This window comes from Euprymna scolopes, chromosome 37 (genome assembly GCF_053919585.1).
Source record: "Euprymna scolopes isolate OS-2025 chromosome 37, ASM5391958v1, whole genome shotgun sequence".
NCBI classification, from domain to species: Eukaryota; Metazoa; Mollusca; class Cephalopoda; order Sepiida; family Sepiolidae; genus Euprymna; species Euprymna scolopes.
The window spans coordinates 32,332,256-32,352,978 of NC_136518.1; the positions used below are offsets into that span (position 1 = coordinate 32,332,256).

At 35.1% G+C, this 20,723-nt stretch overlaps 1 protein-coding gene across 2 annotated transcripts in view; it reads left to right on the forward strand.

The window, feature by feature from the left end:
• LOC145261124 (cytochrome P450 3A11-like) overlaps positions 1 to 20,723 on the forward strand; it is a 273,410-nt gene that overhangs the window by 179,682 nt on the left and 73,005 nt on the right. For both annotated transcript variants that reach the window (XM_080119374.1, XM_080119375.1), the window contains exon 2: positions 13,652 to 13,745. In XM_080119374.1, coding sequence (XP_079975500.1) covers positions 13,652 to 13,745 — 94 coding nt within the window. The remainder of the gene's footprint in view (positions 1 to 13,651; positions 13,746 to 20,723) is intronic.

Here is a 20,723-nt window from a genome sequence, read left to right on the forward strand (position 1 = left end):
AAGTGCTTGCAGTTCGTCAGAGCATTCTCCATTAAAATACTTGTAGAACAGGCAGAGGGATGCAACATTTCGTCGATGGGACAGAGGCTGAAGCTTAGATGCCAGTTCAGGGCCTATCAGATTGGCGACTCTCTTTTGAACCTTGTCTAGGAGCGAGAGACTAGTAGCAGATGCTCCAGCCCAAATGTGAAAGCAACACTCCATACATGGACGAATGGTGGCCTTATAGAGGTACAGGATACTTTCGGGTGTTAGTAATTTTCTAGCACGGTAGAGAGAGCCTACCTTCTTTGCAGCGGCCCTGGCAATGCTTTCAATGTAATTGTTCCAACTCATGTTTCCTGTGAACGTTAGGCCAAGGAGTTTGAAAGATGTACTCTCAGATAAAGGTTTCTTGTATTTATTGGAGGAAACTGGTTTAGTCTTGGCGGCATTGAACGTGGCCATCCATTTTTTTCCCCATTCCACTACAGATCGATCATCCTCTAGTGTTTTTACCATTTCTTTATATATGTGTTCATTTGTTTTCCTGTCATACCTGTTATAGAGTGTAGTGTCATCAGCATATATACCCATCTCAGAGGCAATTTTGTCGCGGAGGTCATTTATGAATATTAGGAACAACAGAGGTCCAAGGATAGATCCTTGGGGCACTCCCGCATTTATATCATATTGTTTAGATGTACGACCGTCGAGGACAACCTGGATTTTTCTCTTATCTAAGAAGGATTTAATTATGTTTAGTATTCTACCAGTGATACCGTATGATCTAATTTTCCTGAGGAGACCCTCATGCCATACCCTGTCAAAAGCCTTAGATATATCGAGGGCTACCGCTCTGCCCTCTCCTGCTTTGTCCAGTGAGTGGTATATACGTTCAGAGATTACAGTGAGGATGTCTGCTGTGGAAGGGGCTTGTCTAAGTAGGTTGTTTTCATGATTGTTTTGGTTAATAACTTAACTTAATAATCACTCGGTGTAATCAGACAGCTTTCGTCGATCGCCGGGCGTCGCTGGGCGAGACTCACGGAGAAACGGAATGCAAACTGCAGAAGTACCAGTTAATATGTATAAATAGATGTATGAAAAGAAAAAATACAACAAACATTAATCACAAGCACGCACACACGCAAACAAACAAACATTACTGTATAAGAACTTAATAATTTTAGCTTTTAAAACATGCCTGTTAAAGACGCTATATTTTAATGTAAGTGTTCGTTTATTTAGTAGATTTGAATTCCGGAATTTGAGAATGTCCAGCGATCAGTCAATCAGAATGGAAGGATTCTTGAGGGAGTGGTTATTATTTATAAATCGAAAAATGGAAAGCTTATGTTTTGTCTATGTGTGTACGATCCAGTAACGATGGGTGTAACCATAATATCTGTAGATTTCCTCTCGGTGTTGACTGGTGGTGGTCGGAGGACTAAATATCTAGACGGGAAAATAAGAACTCATTCCTCTAAATATGCTGCGATTGTGATGATGTTACTCCTAGGATGCAATGTAACATTTTATTATGACTAAATGTGTCAAAAAATGGGGTTCTAAAGTTACATAAGATAGTGACTAATAGTGTAGACATATTAAATTTGTATTTGGCATTTGTTGAAAACCTGCAGTATTTGGTCCAGGGTGGAATTTCTGCTATCATTTTATTATATAAGAGAAAAGAAACTCCTTTCCTTTTCAAATAGTTCGTATGCTTCACAAAAAATAGTACCTGACCTATATATATGTTTTACGGAAGCATTCTCTGAGTTTCTGGGAATAGTTCGCGTTATCTTAAAATTAAGTTTCTAGTTTAGTAATAAGGATGATTAAATAAGGGCGTAATAAAACTAAAATATTTAAACAGTTAAATAAAGCATTTGTTCGTTATCCTGATGCTATATAAAACTAATCAAAATATATTAATAAATATTAATAAAGGAAATATAAAGCTACATTAATAATGTGTGCGTGTGTGTATGTGTGTATATATATATATATATATATATACACAAATATTTTTAACTTTTATATATTTTTTACTAGCAGTACCCGCTAACCGGCGTTGCCCGGTGGAAGGGTGCCCCCCCCCCCCCATGGATAAAAATAAAGTACGGTTGTCTTTGTTGTTGTTGTTGTTGTTGTTGTTACTGTTCAACCTCTAACCTCCTTATGTTATGAACGGCTTTCAGAATAGACACCCCAACTCCTCATGGTAAGAACGGCTATAGGAATGGATACCCCTAACCTCCCCTTGTCAAGAAAGGGTGGAGAGAGGTGGTGTAGTAAGGATATTGAGCAATCCCCAACCATAAGAAATAAGAAAAATAGCAGCGAGGGTAAAAATATATAAAAAAAAATTAGACGCAGGTGGAGAGAAGTGAAAAAAGGTATTAAAGAGGCAGGCAGGCTCGAACCTGCAAAGCGAATGAGAAAAAGAAGAAGAAAGTCATCTATTTAGCTGTCGAGAGAGAGAGAGAGAGAGAGGGAGAGAGAGGAAGAAAGAGAAAGGGGAGGGAGAGAGAGCGAGTCTGAGTCTGAGTCTTTAAGTTTTGACGGACTAAATTCGTTGTTTTCAATAAAGAAAAACAGGAAATACTTTATCGGACAGTTTAAAATATGGAAATCCCTCCAAAAAAATCGAAAATGGAGCTCATTATTTTTGTGTTGTCACGTAGATTTTAATGCTTTTTAGTTGATCCAATCTAGAGTTTAAATAATCGTTGTTCCGTAAGTAACTCGCTGACATTTACCGTTTAGTGTTTATATTGGGGTGGGGGGCAGCGAACATAATGAAAAAGAAAAACAATTTAAGCTGTGGTAATATTGACTGCTGCTCTCTCTCTCTCTCTCTCTCTCTCTCTCTCTCTCTCTTGTTCGTTAACGTGCTCACTCACTTTCTTTCTCTATATCGACTCACTCACACACACTCTCTCTCTATATATATATATACACACACACATTCAGCTTTATATATATGTATATATATATATATATAAAGTTGTGTGTGTGTGAGGTCACGAATAGGCTCCTATATGATTGACTATTTTAAAAAACTGATTACATATAATAATAGAAGATGTATCGAGACACAGGAATGGGTATGTTTGATCTGGCAGAACGGTGGTTCATTAAATTGTGGGGTCTGCGTTCGCGCCTGGTCCACGAAGTATGGAAATAAAAAATTTAAAAATTAATAAAAACGTTTACAATGGTTTTTGATATAGATGTACATAATAATACTTTGATAAGTATGTTTTAACTTAAATAGGAATGGTATAATAAAATTGTGGGGTCTGCGCTCGCGCCTGGCCTCCATCGAATGGAAATAGGCACAAACTTTAATAAAGACTTTTCATATCTATCTGCGTAAGTATACTTTGATGATTATGTTTTAGTTTGAAGAAATATGTTATAATAAAATTATGGGGTGTTCGTTCGCACCTGACCTCCATAGAATGGAAACATGTCACAAAGTTTAACAAGGTTTTTTTAATATAGATCCACAGAATACTGTGATAAGTGTTTCAGTGTGAACAGGTATGGTATAGTAAATCATGGGGTTTATCTATTTTATTTTTACTTTCATCATATTTTGCTTGGTTTTGATACCCCCAAATTCGGAGCTATCTCTTTACAACCCTTCCTTTTCGTAACCTATCATACTTTCATAAATCAGAGTCCATTTTCGGTAGGATTTTTTTTTAACCCAGTCAACGACGGGTATTTTTGCTAGTATTTCTCTCTCTCTCTCTCTCTATATATATATATATATATATATATATATATATATATATATATATATATATATATATATATCTGTCTACCTGTCAATCTGTCTAACTAACTATCTAGCTATATATCGCTCGGTTCAGTACCGTGCTTGAATGTAAACAAAACCGATATAAATCTCGCTCTGTCGCTCACTCTATCTCTCTCCCTCTATCTCTCCCTCTCTCTCTCTCTCTCTTTCTCTCTCTCTCTGTGTAAACACATTTTGAGAGAAAGAAATAGATAGGGAAAGAGAGACAGATAGAGAGACAAAGGCAGAAGCAATTAACTCTGAGCGGCTAACTAATCGGTTTATTTAATGTAGAACGCTGTCATCGTGTATCTATATACGCCATATTGAATAAGCTCTTTCGCGTTTGTTTAATTTTATAGAATTGTAATCTGGAATAAAGGATCGGTTTGATCTAAGCCAATGAAAATAGCTTGAATGTTTCAGGGGAGAATTTATTATTTTTAGAATCGATGAGGTCCACCCTCCCGGGTTCTGCCACTCGGCTTCCAGGTGGAGTAAGTTTATTTCTTACTACCTAAGCAACCGGGGAATGCCAACGAGGATGTCCAAGCAATTTTGTTAGGCAAAATTGCCCCTCGTTTAGCGCGCTTGCTTGAATCCCCACTTTCTATATCCTTGCGTCACATAATGCTGAGGTAGGCAGTATTTAAATTCTTATTTCTATCCATTTTGAATTTGGAGACAAGGACGAGTATCGCAGGTAAGGAAGACATTTTTAGATAGCATGATAAGTTAGCTAAATTAATCTGGAGTAAGAAACTAGATCCAATATTCGAAACATATTTTTGTTCTTGTGATTAAGGGGAGTGTATGATCAACACTGTTGGGGAGTCATGATTTCATATACTGTTTTGTTTTTAAATCCCCCGAAACAGTGTTTCATGATAGACAACTAATGATCTCGTAAATAACATAAGGACTATTGTGAATTCGAGTAAGCAAGTTGATACAGCGATTGCAGGTGATCAAATGACTTACTGACTGAATAGTTTAGCAATGATTTATAAAAATCTAAAAAGATTTTTTTATATAGTTTTAAAGATTAAAAAACTTCCATGACTATATATATATACATATATATATATGTGTGTATGTGTGTGTGTGTGTGCGTGTAGATAGGTAGATATATAGATAGATAGATAGAAAATTAAGACATAATTATAATTTCTTTAAAACTCCACAGATTAGCGAATTCTTAATGTTTATTTCTGAGTTTCCTATCGAATAATTTTTCGTAAATTATAATTTTCAGTCTATATATATACGTACCTATCGGTGTACATATGTGTGTTTGTAAAAGGAAATTGATTAGAAATTCTGTATTAGCATTTACCTTAATATATAATTAGCATATATATATATATATATATATATATATATATATATATATATATATATAGTCATCCACATACAGTACTGTTTCGCTGTTTCAAAGCTCGTCAGTGCGGCTAGACAAGCTATATATATATAACACTATATTATATATTTGGATTTTGTAACATATCAACTATATCAATCCGTTAGTGCAAATAAGAATCGGGTAGATTTAATTCCAATATAATCTCTCACAATACTGATATCGCACAAAAACCTACAGACTAAGAACTAACCATATCAATAGCAATAAAACTGCTAAAGCACAAGAACATAACGGTAAATAATGAAACAAATTCCATGATTATCGGAAGAATATGATATAAACTTTAGCGCATTGTATGAATATAGTAAACTATTCAAGATAAATACTATCAGAATCTCGTACTCAGTAATATCGAATTCGAACAACAAATTATAGGCTCAAATATGGTTAGAATAAATAAAACCCAAAACCTTAAATGTTACTGCAATGATCAAAATGTGTCCTTTTTGAATGGCCCATGTAAGCATGAGAGCGTCATTTACAAACGCATGATAAAGCAAGAATAATACAATAGAATAACAGTTGTATAAGCATTGATATTAATAGTACTGATAATGTTATTAACGCTTTCACTGTATCGAACAATAATTCTACGCCGTCTCCAACGAATCCTCTTTCAACTGTATACTTAGGCTCTAATGTGAACACTATTTGAGAATCTCTAGAACACTCTCTTAAAACAAAGCTTCCAGAGAGACTCACGTTTCTTACTACCTATATCTGGTCTCTAAAGAACAATAACACGTTTTATGCTCTTGACTGGCAAAGAATTAAATGGGCTATGATCCAGAAACTTATGGAAAGATACTGCAATTTTGTCCATCATTCATTAGAAAGGTCCTTACTAAACAATACTATGCATATATGAAATATCAAATGAATAGGAAAAGTGATTTAATACGATGATGTTTTCATTCGTTTTAACTGCTGTTATCGTTCAGTCCTCGCTATTAACGCGGAACAATCTGAAAAAGAGAAGATATAAATAAGCGTGTAAAAGAAAAAACGAAATGATACAACAATGCAATATGGTGGTAATTTTCTACTAATACTACTACTACTATAAATACAAATACTACTACTACTACTAATAATAATAATACAATTATTGCTTCTGCTACTCCTTCAGATACAAGAAAAGAAATCATCTATTATCATCGCTGAAAAAAGAGAGAAGAAAGAGAGAAAACACCTCTACACATGATCGCTACTTATTAAACATCTTGACGTCTCAACTAATTGAGCAACCTAATGTGTGTCAGCAAAACTGCTTCTTGCATGGGAATCAGATATTTGTTGTTTGTTCAAACGACAAACATCTGCTCGACATCATTACGCAACAAACGCATTGGTGTCATTTTAATTACTTCCTTACATTTACATAAAGCTAATAAATTCAATAGTACAAATGATACTTCTCAAATTATCGCTTGAGAACAATTCGTATTTAAGTAATTTTCCAGAGTTTGTATGAGATTTCACAATCATTACTTTCACACAAGCACACATACAAATATACAAGGACATAGGAAGACATACATCTATACGTACAGATTTTCCGTAAAGAATTTTCTCTTTAAATCAATCACAGTTCAGGTTAAAGAAGCATTTGTATGAATAAACTTATTCTGCGGTAGGTACATCACGCTTAAGTTTTAATTAGCATTTTATACGTTTTTTTGTTTTCTTTTGCAAACACATGCGGTTTGTATCGTTTTCACAGAACACGGGGTTTTTGTACATACTTACAATTTTAAATGTTGATTACTAGACTGGAAAGCTGCAACGAGTCAATCCTTGTTGAATGTAGTTTTCTGTCCGTCACAACCCAATAAACAAAATGTGTTTAGAACGAGAAACAACAAAGTGACAAGAATTTATATAAAGTGTTTTTCCTATTACTGCGCACAGCCATGTCAGCAAATTTACTGCAATTTCCATAAAATAGTGTATCTATTTATTTATTTGTCCACAACCAGAATAAAACATGGATATTCATAAAGTGATATGTCCTGATTAACTATTAACTATGTGGAAAGTTAGATCCACGGTTTATTATGAAGTTTTACTAGGTCGATTAGACGTTGAGCGTAAAATTTGAAAAGTATTTTTATTTCTAGTATTTAAAACTTGAAAAATAGTATTATTATTTCTAATATTTAACATTGGCAGAATATTTTTATTTCAAATATTTAAGAATGGAAGAATATTTAATCTAATATCAAAAATTTGAAAAATATTTTTATTTTTAATATTAAAATTTTATAAATATCTTTATTTATAATATTTAAATATTAGAGAATATTTTTATTTACAATATTTAAGATTTTAAGAATATTTTTGTTTCTGACATAAAAAATTTAAAGAATCGCTTTATCTCTAATATTTAAAATTTGAATATTATATTCTTTCTAATATTAAATATTTGAGGAATATTTTTTATTTCTAATATAAATTTTAAGATTTTGATAAATATTTTAATTTCTCCTATTAATATTTGAAGAATATTTTTATTTCTAATATTCAAAATTGTTATAATTTTTATTTTAATATTTAAAATATAAAGAATATTATTTTTTCTAAAATTAAAAGTGTAATAAATATTTTTGATTTCTAATATTTAAAATTTGAAGTATATTATTTTTTTTTTTTACACAGTGATCACCACTTATCAAGGCCCAGAAGCCACTCAGGGATAAGGGTTATTGCAAGTACATTAAGTTAGTGAGGAGATTTGCTGAAGTGTTTACTTAAGGGGGCGGTTCATTAGGAATTTGTTAACATTGGACTTGAAGACATCCAAGTTGTAGTCCGGAGGGAAGCAGGCAGACGGAACAGAGTTCCACAGGCGTGCAGTTCTAAGAAAGAAGCTTTGTTCATGGAATCCGCGTTTTGATTTAGGCACAGATGTAGAGTGGGGGAAATTTTTCACAGTGGATTCAGCTAGACGGGTGTTTTTTGTGAAAGATTGGCGAGGGGGGACCAGAGATTGGAGTTCAGACGAGCATCTGCCATGGAAATAACGATAAAACAAGGACAGGCTCGCAACGTCTCTTCTGTGGGAGAGAGGTTGCAGGGTAGAGAAAAGGGCATCCCCCACTAAGCCACGAAGTCTATTTTGTACTCTGTCAAGGCAGGATAGGCTGTTTTTAGCAGCTCCTGTCCAGATATGGCAACAGTATTCCATCCTTGGACGTACTTGGCTTTTATATAGATAGAGAATTGCATCAGTAGTGAGATATCTTCTGGAGCGGTAGAAGGATCCCACCATCTTTCCAGCGACCTTGGCAACAGACTTGATGTACGTGTTCCATTTCAGATCAGGAGTAAAGGTCAAACCCAGAAGCTTGTCAAAACACGGAGCCTCACCCAGACGAGAGCCATCCATCACAATTGATGCCAGCTGGGGATCAGAGCGTTGATGATGTAAGGATAGGAGTTTGGTTTTGGATGCATTAAAGGTAACCAGCCACATCTTCCCCCACTGAACCACGCGCTCGAGATCAGAGGAGAGAGAATCAGAGAGAACTTTGTCATTTACAGCTTTTGATGTGTTGCCGTAGATGGTTGTGTCATCAGCATAGATGTCAACGAATGATTTAAGTATGTGTTTAGGGAGGTCATTGATGTAGATCAGGAAGAGAGTTGGGCCCAGGATTGACCCCTGGGGGACTCCAGCATTTATATTGCAGGCCTCCGATTTTTGTCCATCGACCACTACTCTTATGAGCCTATCGGAGAGAAATGATTTAATGATTGAGAAAACATTTCCCGTTATACCGTAGCTGGAAATCTTGTGAAGTAGACCCTTATGCCATACCTTGTCAAAGGCCTTTGATATGTCAAGAGCAATTGCCCTTGAAAGGAAGCCTTTGTCAAGAGATTCACTTATCCTGTGGGATATAACCGTCAGCACATCTGCGGTAGATCTTGCAGAGTGGAAACCATATTGTGTGTCACTAAGAAGGTTATTCCTGCTGAGGTGGTTGACTATTTCTCTATTTAATATGGATTCCAGCAACTTACTCATAACACAAAGGAGACTTATAGGTCTGTATTGAGAGGGAGATGACTTATCACCTGAATTCTTAAATATAGGGCAAACTGAAGAGGCCTTCCAGGGAGTCGGAAAGCACTTCTCCTTAAGGCAGCGCTTAAATAGTTTCGTAAGTATGGGAGCAAGTTCTGGTTGAAGCTTTTTTAACACTATAATTGGGATGCCATCAGGGCCAGTTACTTTACTGGAATCTAGGTTCTTGATTAGCTTGGCGACCTCCTGCACGGATATTTGTATGTTACCCAGCTTGTTCTGTGTTATAGGAGGAAATATGGGGAGTTGATGGCCTTCGTCGCATAGGGTAGAATTAGCTGCAAAGTTTTTTGCAAATAGTTTGGCCTTATCTGACGCCGACGAGATGACCTCTGGTCCATTGATAATGGTTGGGATAGAACGCACACTTCTGTTCAGGATCTTATTTGTTATTTGCCAAAACTGGTGGGAACCAAGCCGTTGATCAGCTACCTTGGATTTAACAGACTGGGCATATAGCTCTCTTGCATTTTTTATTACTCTTTTACAGTGGTTGTTGGCAGACCTGAAAGCAGCTTTAGTTTCAGTGCATCTATTACGTTGGTAGCTATGGAAAAAGTGATTTCTGTGCGCGATAGCAGCAGCACATTCTGGGGAGAACCATGGCTGGCTGTTAGGTTTTTGTTGAAATTTTTTAGATGGTATGAATTGGTCTATGCCTACAATTAACCATTCGGTCAGATCTGATACTATAGAGGACACATCCTTTTTAAACATGGAATGCAGAGGTAAATCAGATATGAATGTACGGAAGCTATCCCAGTCAGCCATAGAGTATCGGTATACAGTACGGTGGAGGGGTACGTCTGGGGGCTTCTTACATTTCGTTTTTATCTTAACTGATACGACGGAGTGGTCGGAGGATCCTAGAGGAGAATGAACGGAACATGAACATAGCTCAGGGGAAGTTGAGAGAAAAAGGTCTAAGAGGCTTGCATATTGACCGGGTGTATCGGGCACACGGGTGGGTTCGCGAACAATCTGAGTGAGGTCATAAGCAATGGCAAAATCATGACAAAACCTTCCCTCATCATCTGTCTTATTTGAATGGGTCAGCCATTCCACGTTATGGACGTTGAAATCACCACATATGTGAATATTAGCCGAGGGATGTGAAGACAGTATGTGGTCAATTTTCTCAGATATGCTCTTAAAGATAGTAACTCCGCTGTTGTGGGGCCTATAGAGGGCAAATATAAATGCAGTGGTGTTAGCAAGTGCAACCCTGAAGCACATATAGGGTAAATTAGGATCTTCTCTAGAGATATCCCTGCCACACGGGAAGCCATCCTTAATGTAGGCACATATTCCATGCCCATGGCGATCTTGGGGGTCAGATTTAGCTGTTAAATTTGAGTATCCGTTAATTATGAACTCGTCTAGGGTAGTGGTCGGTCCTATTCCAGTTTCACTTAGAAATAATATGTCCGATTTCGTCTCCTGTAATTGGGTTTCAACCTCTGGAAGGTTGGAACATAGACCCCTGATGTTGTAGAAGGAGACCTGGTAGTAGGGGTCTACGTTGAAAGATGGGGTTCTAGGTTTAATCGAGTTTTTATTCTGGATATATTTCATGTTGAGGTTTGGGGATTTGTGGAATAGGTCGGCATACTTGGTTAGAGCAGTACAGAGAGGGAAAGTAAGAGAGAAAAAGACAGGAAATTTTTTTTTTGTAGCACACGAAAAGGTAAAGCCATAACAATTACCCACTAGTATGGCATCGAGAGGCCCCACCAGAGACTACTGCATGGTCCAGATCCACTCACCAAATGGCAATACAGCAGTCCCAGTACTTTGCGCCTGCTGATAGGACAGCCTCCTTAGTGGTTAATCCAAGGTTCGGGTCCCTGACTATCAGGCGGATAACGTCAGCCCAGACAAACGTTTACCTCCAGCACCCTTACTAGTGACATGGCCACAAGGACAGACAGAGACAGAAAAATTTCCGACATCTCAGACTACTGGTCACCAAGTACTACCGACCTTTAAGCAGCTTTTTCTTCACCCTTTGTCAGAAAAATCACTCATTGAATGAGGACTGAATGACAAAATAGGAGAAGCGAGAGTTACTGGAGCTGCCGATAACACATCCACTGTATTATCTACTCTCCATTAAAAAAAAAAAAAAAGTGGGGGGGGGATGGGGACAAGTGACTTATTTATATCTAAGTAGTAAGTCCGGTGCTTAGTTAACAATTCAGGACACTTTTGATGATAATCTTCCCTCCCATATTAATGGGTGGAAGTGTCGTTATCTATCGAGTTTAAAATCATTAGAGTTTCATCTTATAAATTAATTAAAATCCAATAATTAACTATTATTAATTTGTAAAGTCGGCTTAATATTACTTTACATTCGAGTTTAGATAATTATTCAAGGGTTTACTTTAGGAGGTTCGTTTTCATGAGTAACTGTTTCTTTGCACTGTATTATATTTCGAATGTACTTGAACATAAGGCTAACTATATTAGATGGTTTGATTTGCCAGCAAGAAGAAGGCATTTACGATACATGCAAGCTTGCAGAAATAGTATATATTAAGTATACTACTTAAATAAAGTCCTAACTTTATCTATTCTATTAGAATAATTTCCGGCATTTTTTTTTCTTTTATCGTTAGTTGCCGGCATTTTGTTTGTTTATTTTATTGTTTAACTTTGTAGAATGAGGGGGGGGCGGATAATACAGGAGAATACAGACAAAATACATAAATAAAACACGAAAAAAACACGTTTAAAAAACAAGATAAACAAAAAACATTTAGGATTAGTTTAAAAAAATACTTAACGTTGTTGCGCTAGAAGATTCCGTTCTCATTTTGTCAACTGGTAGCTGGCATATGTCTTTCTAGAGTGAAAGAAGATTTCTACTTCCGGGTAACTTGGTCGAGTGCCTATCTACTTATAGTATAAAAGTCGTTACGGTCGGATGTGTGAAAATATTTAATTTACATTTTTTTGTTAAGAAAAAAAAAAAAAGTTCTAACTTTTTTTTATTTTTTAAAGTCCTAACTTTATCTATTCTATTAGAATAATTCCTAATCTTTAAACTTTTAAGAATATCCTTATTCTTAATATTTAGAATTTGCACAATATTTTTCGAATATTTGAATTATGAGAATGTTTTTATTTAAAATATAAAAATTTGAAACATTTTTTATTTTGTAATATGTAAAATTTGAATCATACTTTTATTTCTAATATGTAAAATATGAAAAATATTTTTTCTAATATTTAAAATTTTAAGAATATTTTTATTTCTAATATTAAAAATTTTAAGAATATCTTTATTGCTAATATTTAAAATTTGAAGTATATTTTTATTTCTAATATTCAAAAGCTGAAGAATATTTGTAATTTCTAATATCTAAAATAATCTCTTGTGTTTACACTGATAAACAGTTTTGAATCTGAAAAATCGACATTTGTGAATATATAATATTTAAAAATTATCTTTAACTGCAATTAGCGAAAATATATAATAGTTTTTATACGGATTTTGTTTTCAACTTTACATGCAAACGGTTTCTTTTAGATTTTTAAATACTTTCATATGTAATTATTAAGAAAAGAATATTTTTACTGCGATATTTTCAGAGGTTTAATTTTTCTCGTTTTTCTTTATGATTATAACTATTTGTATCCTATCTCTTTATTCACAAACGCGTTTTACAGCAGAATGCATTCCTTTTTGTTTTAATAAAAAAGTACTCATTATAAAATAAAAGGATTTATTATAATTTACGACAACTTTTCCATTTGGTGCTGTTAAACAACTGTATGGAGGAAATGGCTTACTTTTCGGCGACTTTTATAAAAAAAAATATGAAAAGTCAACAACCGCTTGTTGCGCATTTAATTGAACAAAGAGCAAGAAATGCCGTTCTCGTGTGACGATAATCATACCAGCTTGTATGACTTGTTTATCTTTTAACTGCCAATCTTGTATTAAAATAGATACATAGATTTGGGACTTTGTCAGGTGTATTGAATGCAATTAAATGTGGCCTAATTCAAACGATGGCCGTTGATTGGTTACTTTTTTTACATTTAATGAATCAATTAGTCGTAATTGCCTGACACGTATCATGTCGTTTTATTACTCCCAATGATGTCAATTGTATTATTATCGATATTTCATAGCCTTTCCTCTGTTGTTACTGATGACTTATTATTATGAAACTGATATTCAGAAGGAATGAAGACATAAAGATGAATTGGTTCATAATCATGAAGAATGCGATTGTTTATATTGAAATGATTGTGAGTGACGGCATTTGACAGAAAAGATTAGCACACAGTTTAAATATACAAACTTTGCTTTTATTCTTGTCTTTTCCAGATATGGCAGGTGGCCATTTTATCATTTCCAAAAGTACAAAATCCCGGGACCGGAACCTATCGCCTACATTGGAAACATGATTGATTACAGAAAGGTTAGCATTATTTTCATTCAGAAATTCACCGACATCCGAAATTTTATTGCGAATGTTGACTAGACACAAATATTACTTATTCAGGTGAACTTTTATATTTTATATTTTGTGTGAGCACATTAGTTATAGGTTCCGAAGTTAGTTGTCCGATATGCACTAAATCTGGCATATCTAGCCCTTGCGCTGTCGGGTGTCTCATATAGAATTAAAATGTTCGATTAACTGCGACAACTACTATTAGTAGTATTTCCTATACTACTAGCTATAATACTACTACTAATTATTCGGGTTGTAACAACAGAATATTCTTTTCGTTCTTTTGACTCTCTGGTATATATCCGACACAGTTAGACACACTTAATCAACCGAAAACCACATCCGTCTATAAAAAAATGTATAAGATATTTGCGGAGTCAAAACAATGAAAAGAATATGCTGTTGTCAGAGCCGTATTAATTAGATATGCTTATAAATTTAATAGCTATGATGAAAATGAAAATAGTGCTAAGTTTGGCATGAAAAACAGTTCGTATGTCGAGTATGCCATAGTGTTGGGATTATTTCACCAACAAGAAGAGGGGGGTAAGAAAAGGAAGTAAGGGCTTGCAACGAAATGGTGACGTTGCTTGCAAGCAGTCTTTTCTTTCCTTGTAAAGGTAACAATTAACTGGTAGCGTTTGCCGAATAACAGTAACGCGGTAATCAGTCTAAGAGACGCCAACCGACTAGCAAGCTAGGTAACTAGCTTCTTAACTAATCACTAACCCGTAGTGAGACAACTCCTTTTATACATACTAACTCTCAGTGGCGAGAATTCCAACGAGATTAGAATGTCTATTTAACTTAGTAGGAAATAGACACCCAGTTTTTCAGTAACGGCAAAACAGCAGTTCAGTGTCTTTTCTTCCCTCCGACCCACCCCCGGTAAGTCAAATCAATTTCAATTCTTACAATAGTTATCAAAAGGATATTACTACTATTAGTGCATATACTTCCACCAACTTGACTATCAATTGCTAAGTGGGCAATTTAAAATATCTAGTAGCCTCCTCCTTTTTCTCTTCCTGTTCCTCCTACTACTACTATTATAATAATAATAATAATAATAATAATAATAATAATAATAATAATTGTTATTATTATTATTATTATTATTATTATTTGTGTTCGCTAGAAGTTCTCACACAGACCATAATCAGAGATTGCTCACTGACCACAACCGTTGGTGTTTCCTGTAGTCTGGGTGACAACAAGTCTCCCCACGATAACCTTTGCAAATGATTTTGCGTTATGGTAACAGTCGTTTGCCATTCTCGATAGCAATGACCATTGATTTTCACCGAAATTTGACAATAAGTAAAGTTGATCAGTATCGTCTTTTGCATTGTCATTAGTTTCCGCGTGTTCTATTGAAAATGCCTAAATTCCTCTTCAGTTCAGCCTATGTCAGAGAAGCTTATTAGCGATACTGCTCAAGTTTTTATTCCTTGTATTAGGTTTCTACTGTATAGTTTTGTTTCTAATAGTTTCCTTGTTCTTATCAAGTACTCTTTTCTAATTTTCACTTTCATTTCTGCAGATTTCATGGTGTCTGCTTCTAGAACACCCAAACATTTATAAGTGTAATCTTCACGAAGTGCCCTCATATCCTCTTGGTTTGGCATTTCCATCCCCTCGGATGTCTCTAATTTCCTCTATTTTAATCTCTAATAGGGCACACCTTTTCTTTCTAAACTCTATTCTAATATCCTGGCTGAATATTCTGGTTGTATTTATTAGCTGTTCCAGTTGATATTTTTTTAGAAATGGCTTCAGGACATTCATATGCATGAAATGGTTTATTTTTTGTTCGGTGTCTGCAAGCTTGTATGCGGCATTACATTTCCTAAGTGTGTAGTTGAGTGGCATCATGGTTATGACAAATAATAATAATAATAATAATAATAATTATTATTATTATTATTTACTCACTAGGAGTAGTCACACAAGCCATCATCAAAGATTTCTCTTTGAGAACAACTTGTGGTGTTATCTGGAGTCTGAGTGACAATAAGTTTCCTCAGATTTCCAGTACTTTCACCTCTTTCGATAACCTTTGCAGATGAATTTGTGCTATCGCAACAACCGCTTACCATCGATCTCTCGTTCGCAGCAACCATCGGTCTTCACTGGAATCTGGGTGACACTAAACCTCCTCAAGCTCCAAGTCCTCTTTTCACTCATCTAGCGGAAGTCTGCCTAGTGCTTTCCCTCCTCAGTTCTTTCATTCTCTTTGGCCCTCCTTGCCGATGTGGCGCCATTTTATGGTGACATATACGCACAAAAAAAGAAAAAAAGGGGTCGCAAGACAGAGGCGCAAAGGGTTAAGTTACAATCATATTATTTCAGTTTTCATGATTGTATGTAATGTTACTTTGTTTTACACCTCTACCAGTTTCTGTACGAGTATGTCTAGTTTATAGTTCATGTGTTTTAGTCTTCGCATTCGATGGTTTTTCTTTAATATTTCAACTGCTTTCATTATTCTCATCCTTTGTACCTTTTCAGTCATCCGTCTAATTCCAATCTCTCCCACTCTTTTTTTAAACGTTTTTCTCATCTTCTCCGTCTTCTTGATATTTACCCTATCGTCTACTGGAACGGAAAAAAATCTACAGTCTGGCAGGACGTTAACTTCTTATTAACTATTATGACATCAGGATAGATTTATCCGTTTGTATATCCATGTCCCATTCGATTTTGTGACTTTCATTTTCAAGTACTGCTGCCAGTTTGTGCTTGTACCATTTGTCTGGTTGTTCGAAATGCAGTTGTCTCCATAATTCCCAGTGTACTGCCTTCCCAACTTGATCGTATCTATTCTTGTATTCTTTTGGTGCTAGTTTGCTGCATTCGCTTATTATGTGGTTTATCGTTTCGTCTCTTTGCCCACAGAGTTTGCATTTGTTGTTTTCTTGTGTCTTGTCAATCCTTGTTTTTGTGTGGTTCGTTCTAATTGCATTATCTTGTGCGGTTATTAGGAATATAATTTCTTTGTTTATGTTGCCTTTTTGTAGAGGTTTTCGTTAGTCTCATATTTTGTCACTCTTATGAATCATCCGTATAGCTGTTTCTCTTTCCATTTTTCCCCTCGTCTTATTGCTCGTCTCTTCTTTTTCTGTCTTTTTTATTTCTTCAGTGTCTGTTACTGTGGTAATTAGTCATTTGAAGTTCTGCATTACGTATTTTTCTAATTATTTTGGTGAGTTATTTACACAGTCTTCGATACAAACCAGCCATCTTCTTCCGTCTTTTCTTTTCACATAGGGTCGGTCAGTATCATTAGTGCATTGTGCATAGTCATGAGTTTCCTGGTTTTCTGGTCGAAATGGCTCAGTTCTTCTTTAGTCCAACTTATAAACGGTTCCCGAGTATATTATTATTTAGATTATAAAATTGTACTTTGAGAGCAACTTGTGGTGTTCTCTAGAGTCTGAGTAACAATAAGTCTCCCCAGATTCCTAGTACTCTCTACCTCTTCCAATAACCTCTACAAAAGAATTTGGGTTATCGTAACATCCGCTTACCATTGATTTCTCATTGGCAGTGACCATTGGTCTTTACTTGATTTTGGGCGGCAATAAGCCTCTCCAAGGGCTCAGTTCACTTTGCACTCAATCAGTGTATGTCTGACTAGTGCGTTCTCTCATTCTTTCCATTTTCCTTGGCCCTCCTCGCTTATTTAGCGTGGTGCCAGTGTACGGTGGCACACACGCACACAAAAGGGAGGCGGTATTTTACAATTATATCGTTTCAGTTTTTATGATTCCATGTGATGTCTCTTTGTGTTTTACGTCTGCAGTCGTTTCTGTGTGCCTAGTTTGTATCTGTAGTTCGTGTATGTTAATCTCCACATTTGAGAGTTTTCCTTAATATTTCATTAGTTTTCATTATTATTGTTATTTGTTGTATCTTCTCAGGCATCTCTCTGATTCCGATCTCTCCTATTCTTTTTTAGTTTTTCCGTATTGTTCTTAACGCTCCTATTAGTAGTAGTGTTATTTTTTTTATTTTTTTACAAAGGAATCATCGCTTATCAATGCTCGGAGGCCACTCGAGGATAAGGGTTAATGAGTGCACAGTAGTCAATGGGAAAATGTCGTAGTAATCGTTGGGTAAATCGGATTAATTAAGGCTTATCAAGAATTTGTTCACGTTGGACTTAAAGACGACCATATTGTAGTCAGTTGGAAAGCAGGAAAATTGAAACAGCTCACTGGCGTGCAGTTCTAAGAAAGAACCTTTGTTCATGGAAACTACGTTTAGGTTTAGGCACAGATAAGGAGTGTGGGGAAATTATTGATAGTGGTTTCAGCTAGCTGAGTGTTTTTCGTGAAACTTAGGCCAGGGGGCTCATGGATTGGAGCTCAGACGAGCACTTGCCATGAAAATAACGATAAAGCAGGGGCAGGCCCGCAACGCCTCTTCTGTGGGAAGGATGTTACAGGGAAGAGAAAAGGGCATCCCCCACTAGGTTACGAAGTCTATTTTGTTGAATTCTTTGTAATAATCAAACTATAGATCAATTTGTTTTGCATATATAAAAAATAGCCAGCAGTCAAGATGAAAAATAAGGACACATTATTACATATCCCGGAGATTGAACTTGTTCAAGGTCAATATTTTGTACTTTAAAAGAAAATATTGGAAGAAAATGAAAAATAAATGAAAATATAAAAAAACGATCAAAGGAATTTTTGTAAATCTGAAATCTTTTCGACATCTGAGGTTGATGGAATTCCAGTGACATCTGGTTTATATTGACCCTACATGAAACAAAACTAACATCCGGTTAATAAGAATGTTCTAAGGCAAAGGCAAAGTTTTATAAACATTTGAAACCAGGTTCAAAACAAGTTTGTTCAAAGTTTATCACGTTTTCTTTGATTCAAGTTTTTATTTATTTTAAAACTTTGAATGAACAAACAGCTTCTAAAACACGTCAACATGCAAACATTTTCGTTCCTTTTTTGTTTTAAATTAAAATATCTATTATTAATTTCAAATAATTGATATAGCCTTCGTTTCAATTTTTTAAAAATTAAAGAAAATAAAATATTTGCATCCTAAGATGATTGCTGTTCATTCAAAGCTTTTAAATTTTGTATTACTTGCCCCGATCAGACCACCGTTCCCATCGCGAGTGCAAAAGTCAGTAAGTGGAAGAGATAGAAAGAGAAAGAGGAAATGGGAAGAAAATGGGAGGGGGGGTAGTTTTGCTTTTGCAAAACATAATTAAGTTTCGCAAAAGGAAGAAAAAAACGAAAAGCAACAATGTTAGGTGCATTTCGTTTCAGGAAGCCAATATCTTCAGACAGCCTGATCTGTTAGTACCAGTAGATATGAAGAAAGGAAAACTTGAAACATACAATGATAATGAAGAAAACTCATTTATAGTTTCTTCATTCTTCAAGAATATGAAAAAATATAAATAATCTCGGTCTTTTTAAGTGGACACCAGCAAATAGAGACAAAACAGACAATAAAAATAAACTAAAAACTCCTTCGAATTATAAATAAAATAAACTAATAAAATATAACCCATTCTATTAAAATACAAAAGATCTTTCATAAACTAACCAAAAGAAGAATTCGGAAAGTTGGAGACAATAAGCAAGAAAATAATAACTATTCCAGAAGTAGCACACTTTAAGAATGATGTGGATCGACGTTTCAAAATAAAAAAAGGAAGAAGATTCATATTATTAAACATTGCATATACAACTTCATAGAATATCACCGTCAGGTAAGCGAAAAAACGAAGAAGTAAACATGGAAAAAACAACGCGAAAATAGAAGCATTGGAAGAGAATCATGTACACAAACTATTCATAATGCGTACTAAATGCGTGATGCATGATAAAACACGGAGTTGGTTGCGAAAAGAGCACTTGAAAAAGCAAGCTATAATATTACAAACTGTATTAAAAAATAATGCAATCAGAAAAAAAAACCTACATATAAAACCAAATTAGGCAACACATGCGTAACATCAAATGTATACTTTGTGAAAAAAAGAGACGAAACGGTAAACCGCATAAGCGACGCAGTAGCTTATCTGAAAGGGGATATATAGATATTAGTACATTGGGAAGATAATCCATGAGGAATATTGCAAACGCTTGAACGTTGTACAGCTACAAATTGGGAGAATAAAATATATGAAAATATTACATGGAAATACAAAATCGAATAGCCATCCAGGTAAGAAGACCTGTTGTTATAATAAAGACCAAACAACATGCCAAATAGTACATTTCGCCGTCACAAGTATTCACAGAGCATAACTGAAAGAAAAAATAAATAAATAAATAAAAAAAATACTTGGACCTTGCTAGAGATCTAAAGAGAATAGAAAAGAGGAAGGAGCGATGGCGATACCAATAATTATCACTAGAAGCAGTGCCAACTAAAATCAACAAAAATTGAATTGAATGCAAAAACCCACTCATGTCACGAAGTAGCACTGAGTAATAACATGGAAGTAAAAATAAAACTAAAATATTACGGTTGAAGTCAAGGTAGTTTAGACTATTTGTTTGGACACAATACTATGTCAGTCCACGGAAATACCAAAGTGCTAAGGTTTATTTGCACTATGGAAAGTGACAGGGGAGAGCATAGAACTGGTAACATAGCGGGCGATTCAGATATAGAACAATACAGAGAATATGAGATTCAAAACAATTAATCATACCCGACTAGTGCAGTAGTAGTAGTAGTAGTAATAATAATAATAATAATAATAGGGACCCTCACCAGCTCTAGTCCTATAGCTTACTAATAGCACCATTGAGAAAACAAATTTAGAATGCCCTTAATAACTGTGGATTACTTTCCGAACAAAAGAAAGGATGCCTAAATGGAAAAAGAAGGGCACAATTTATGCAGAAGCCAAGGCGGTAAGTATGGAATTTTAAATTGAAAGGAAAACCAAGG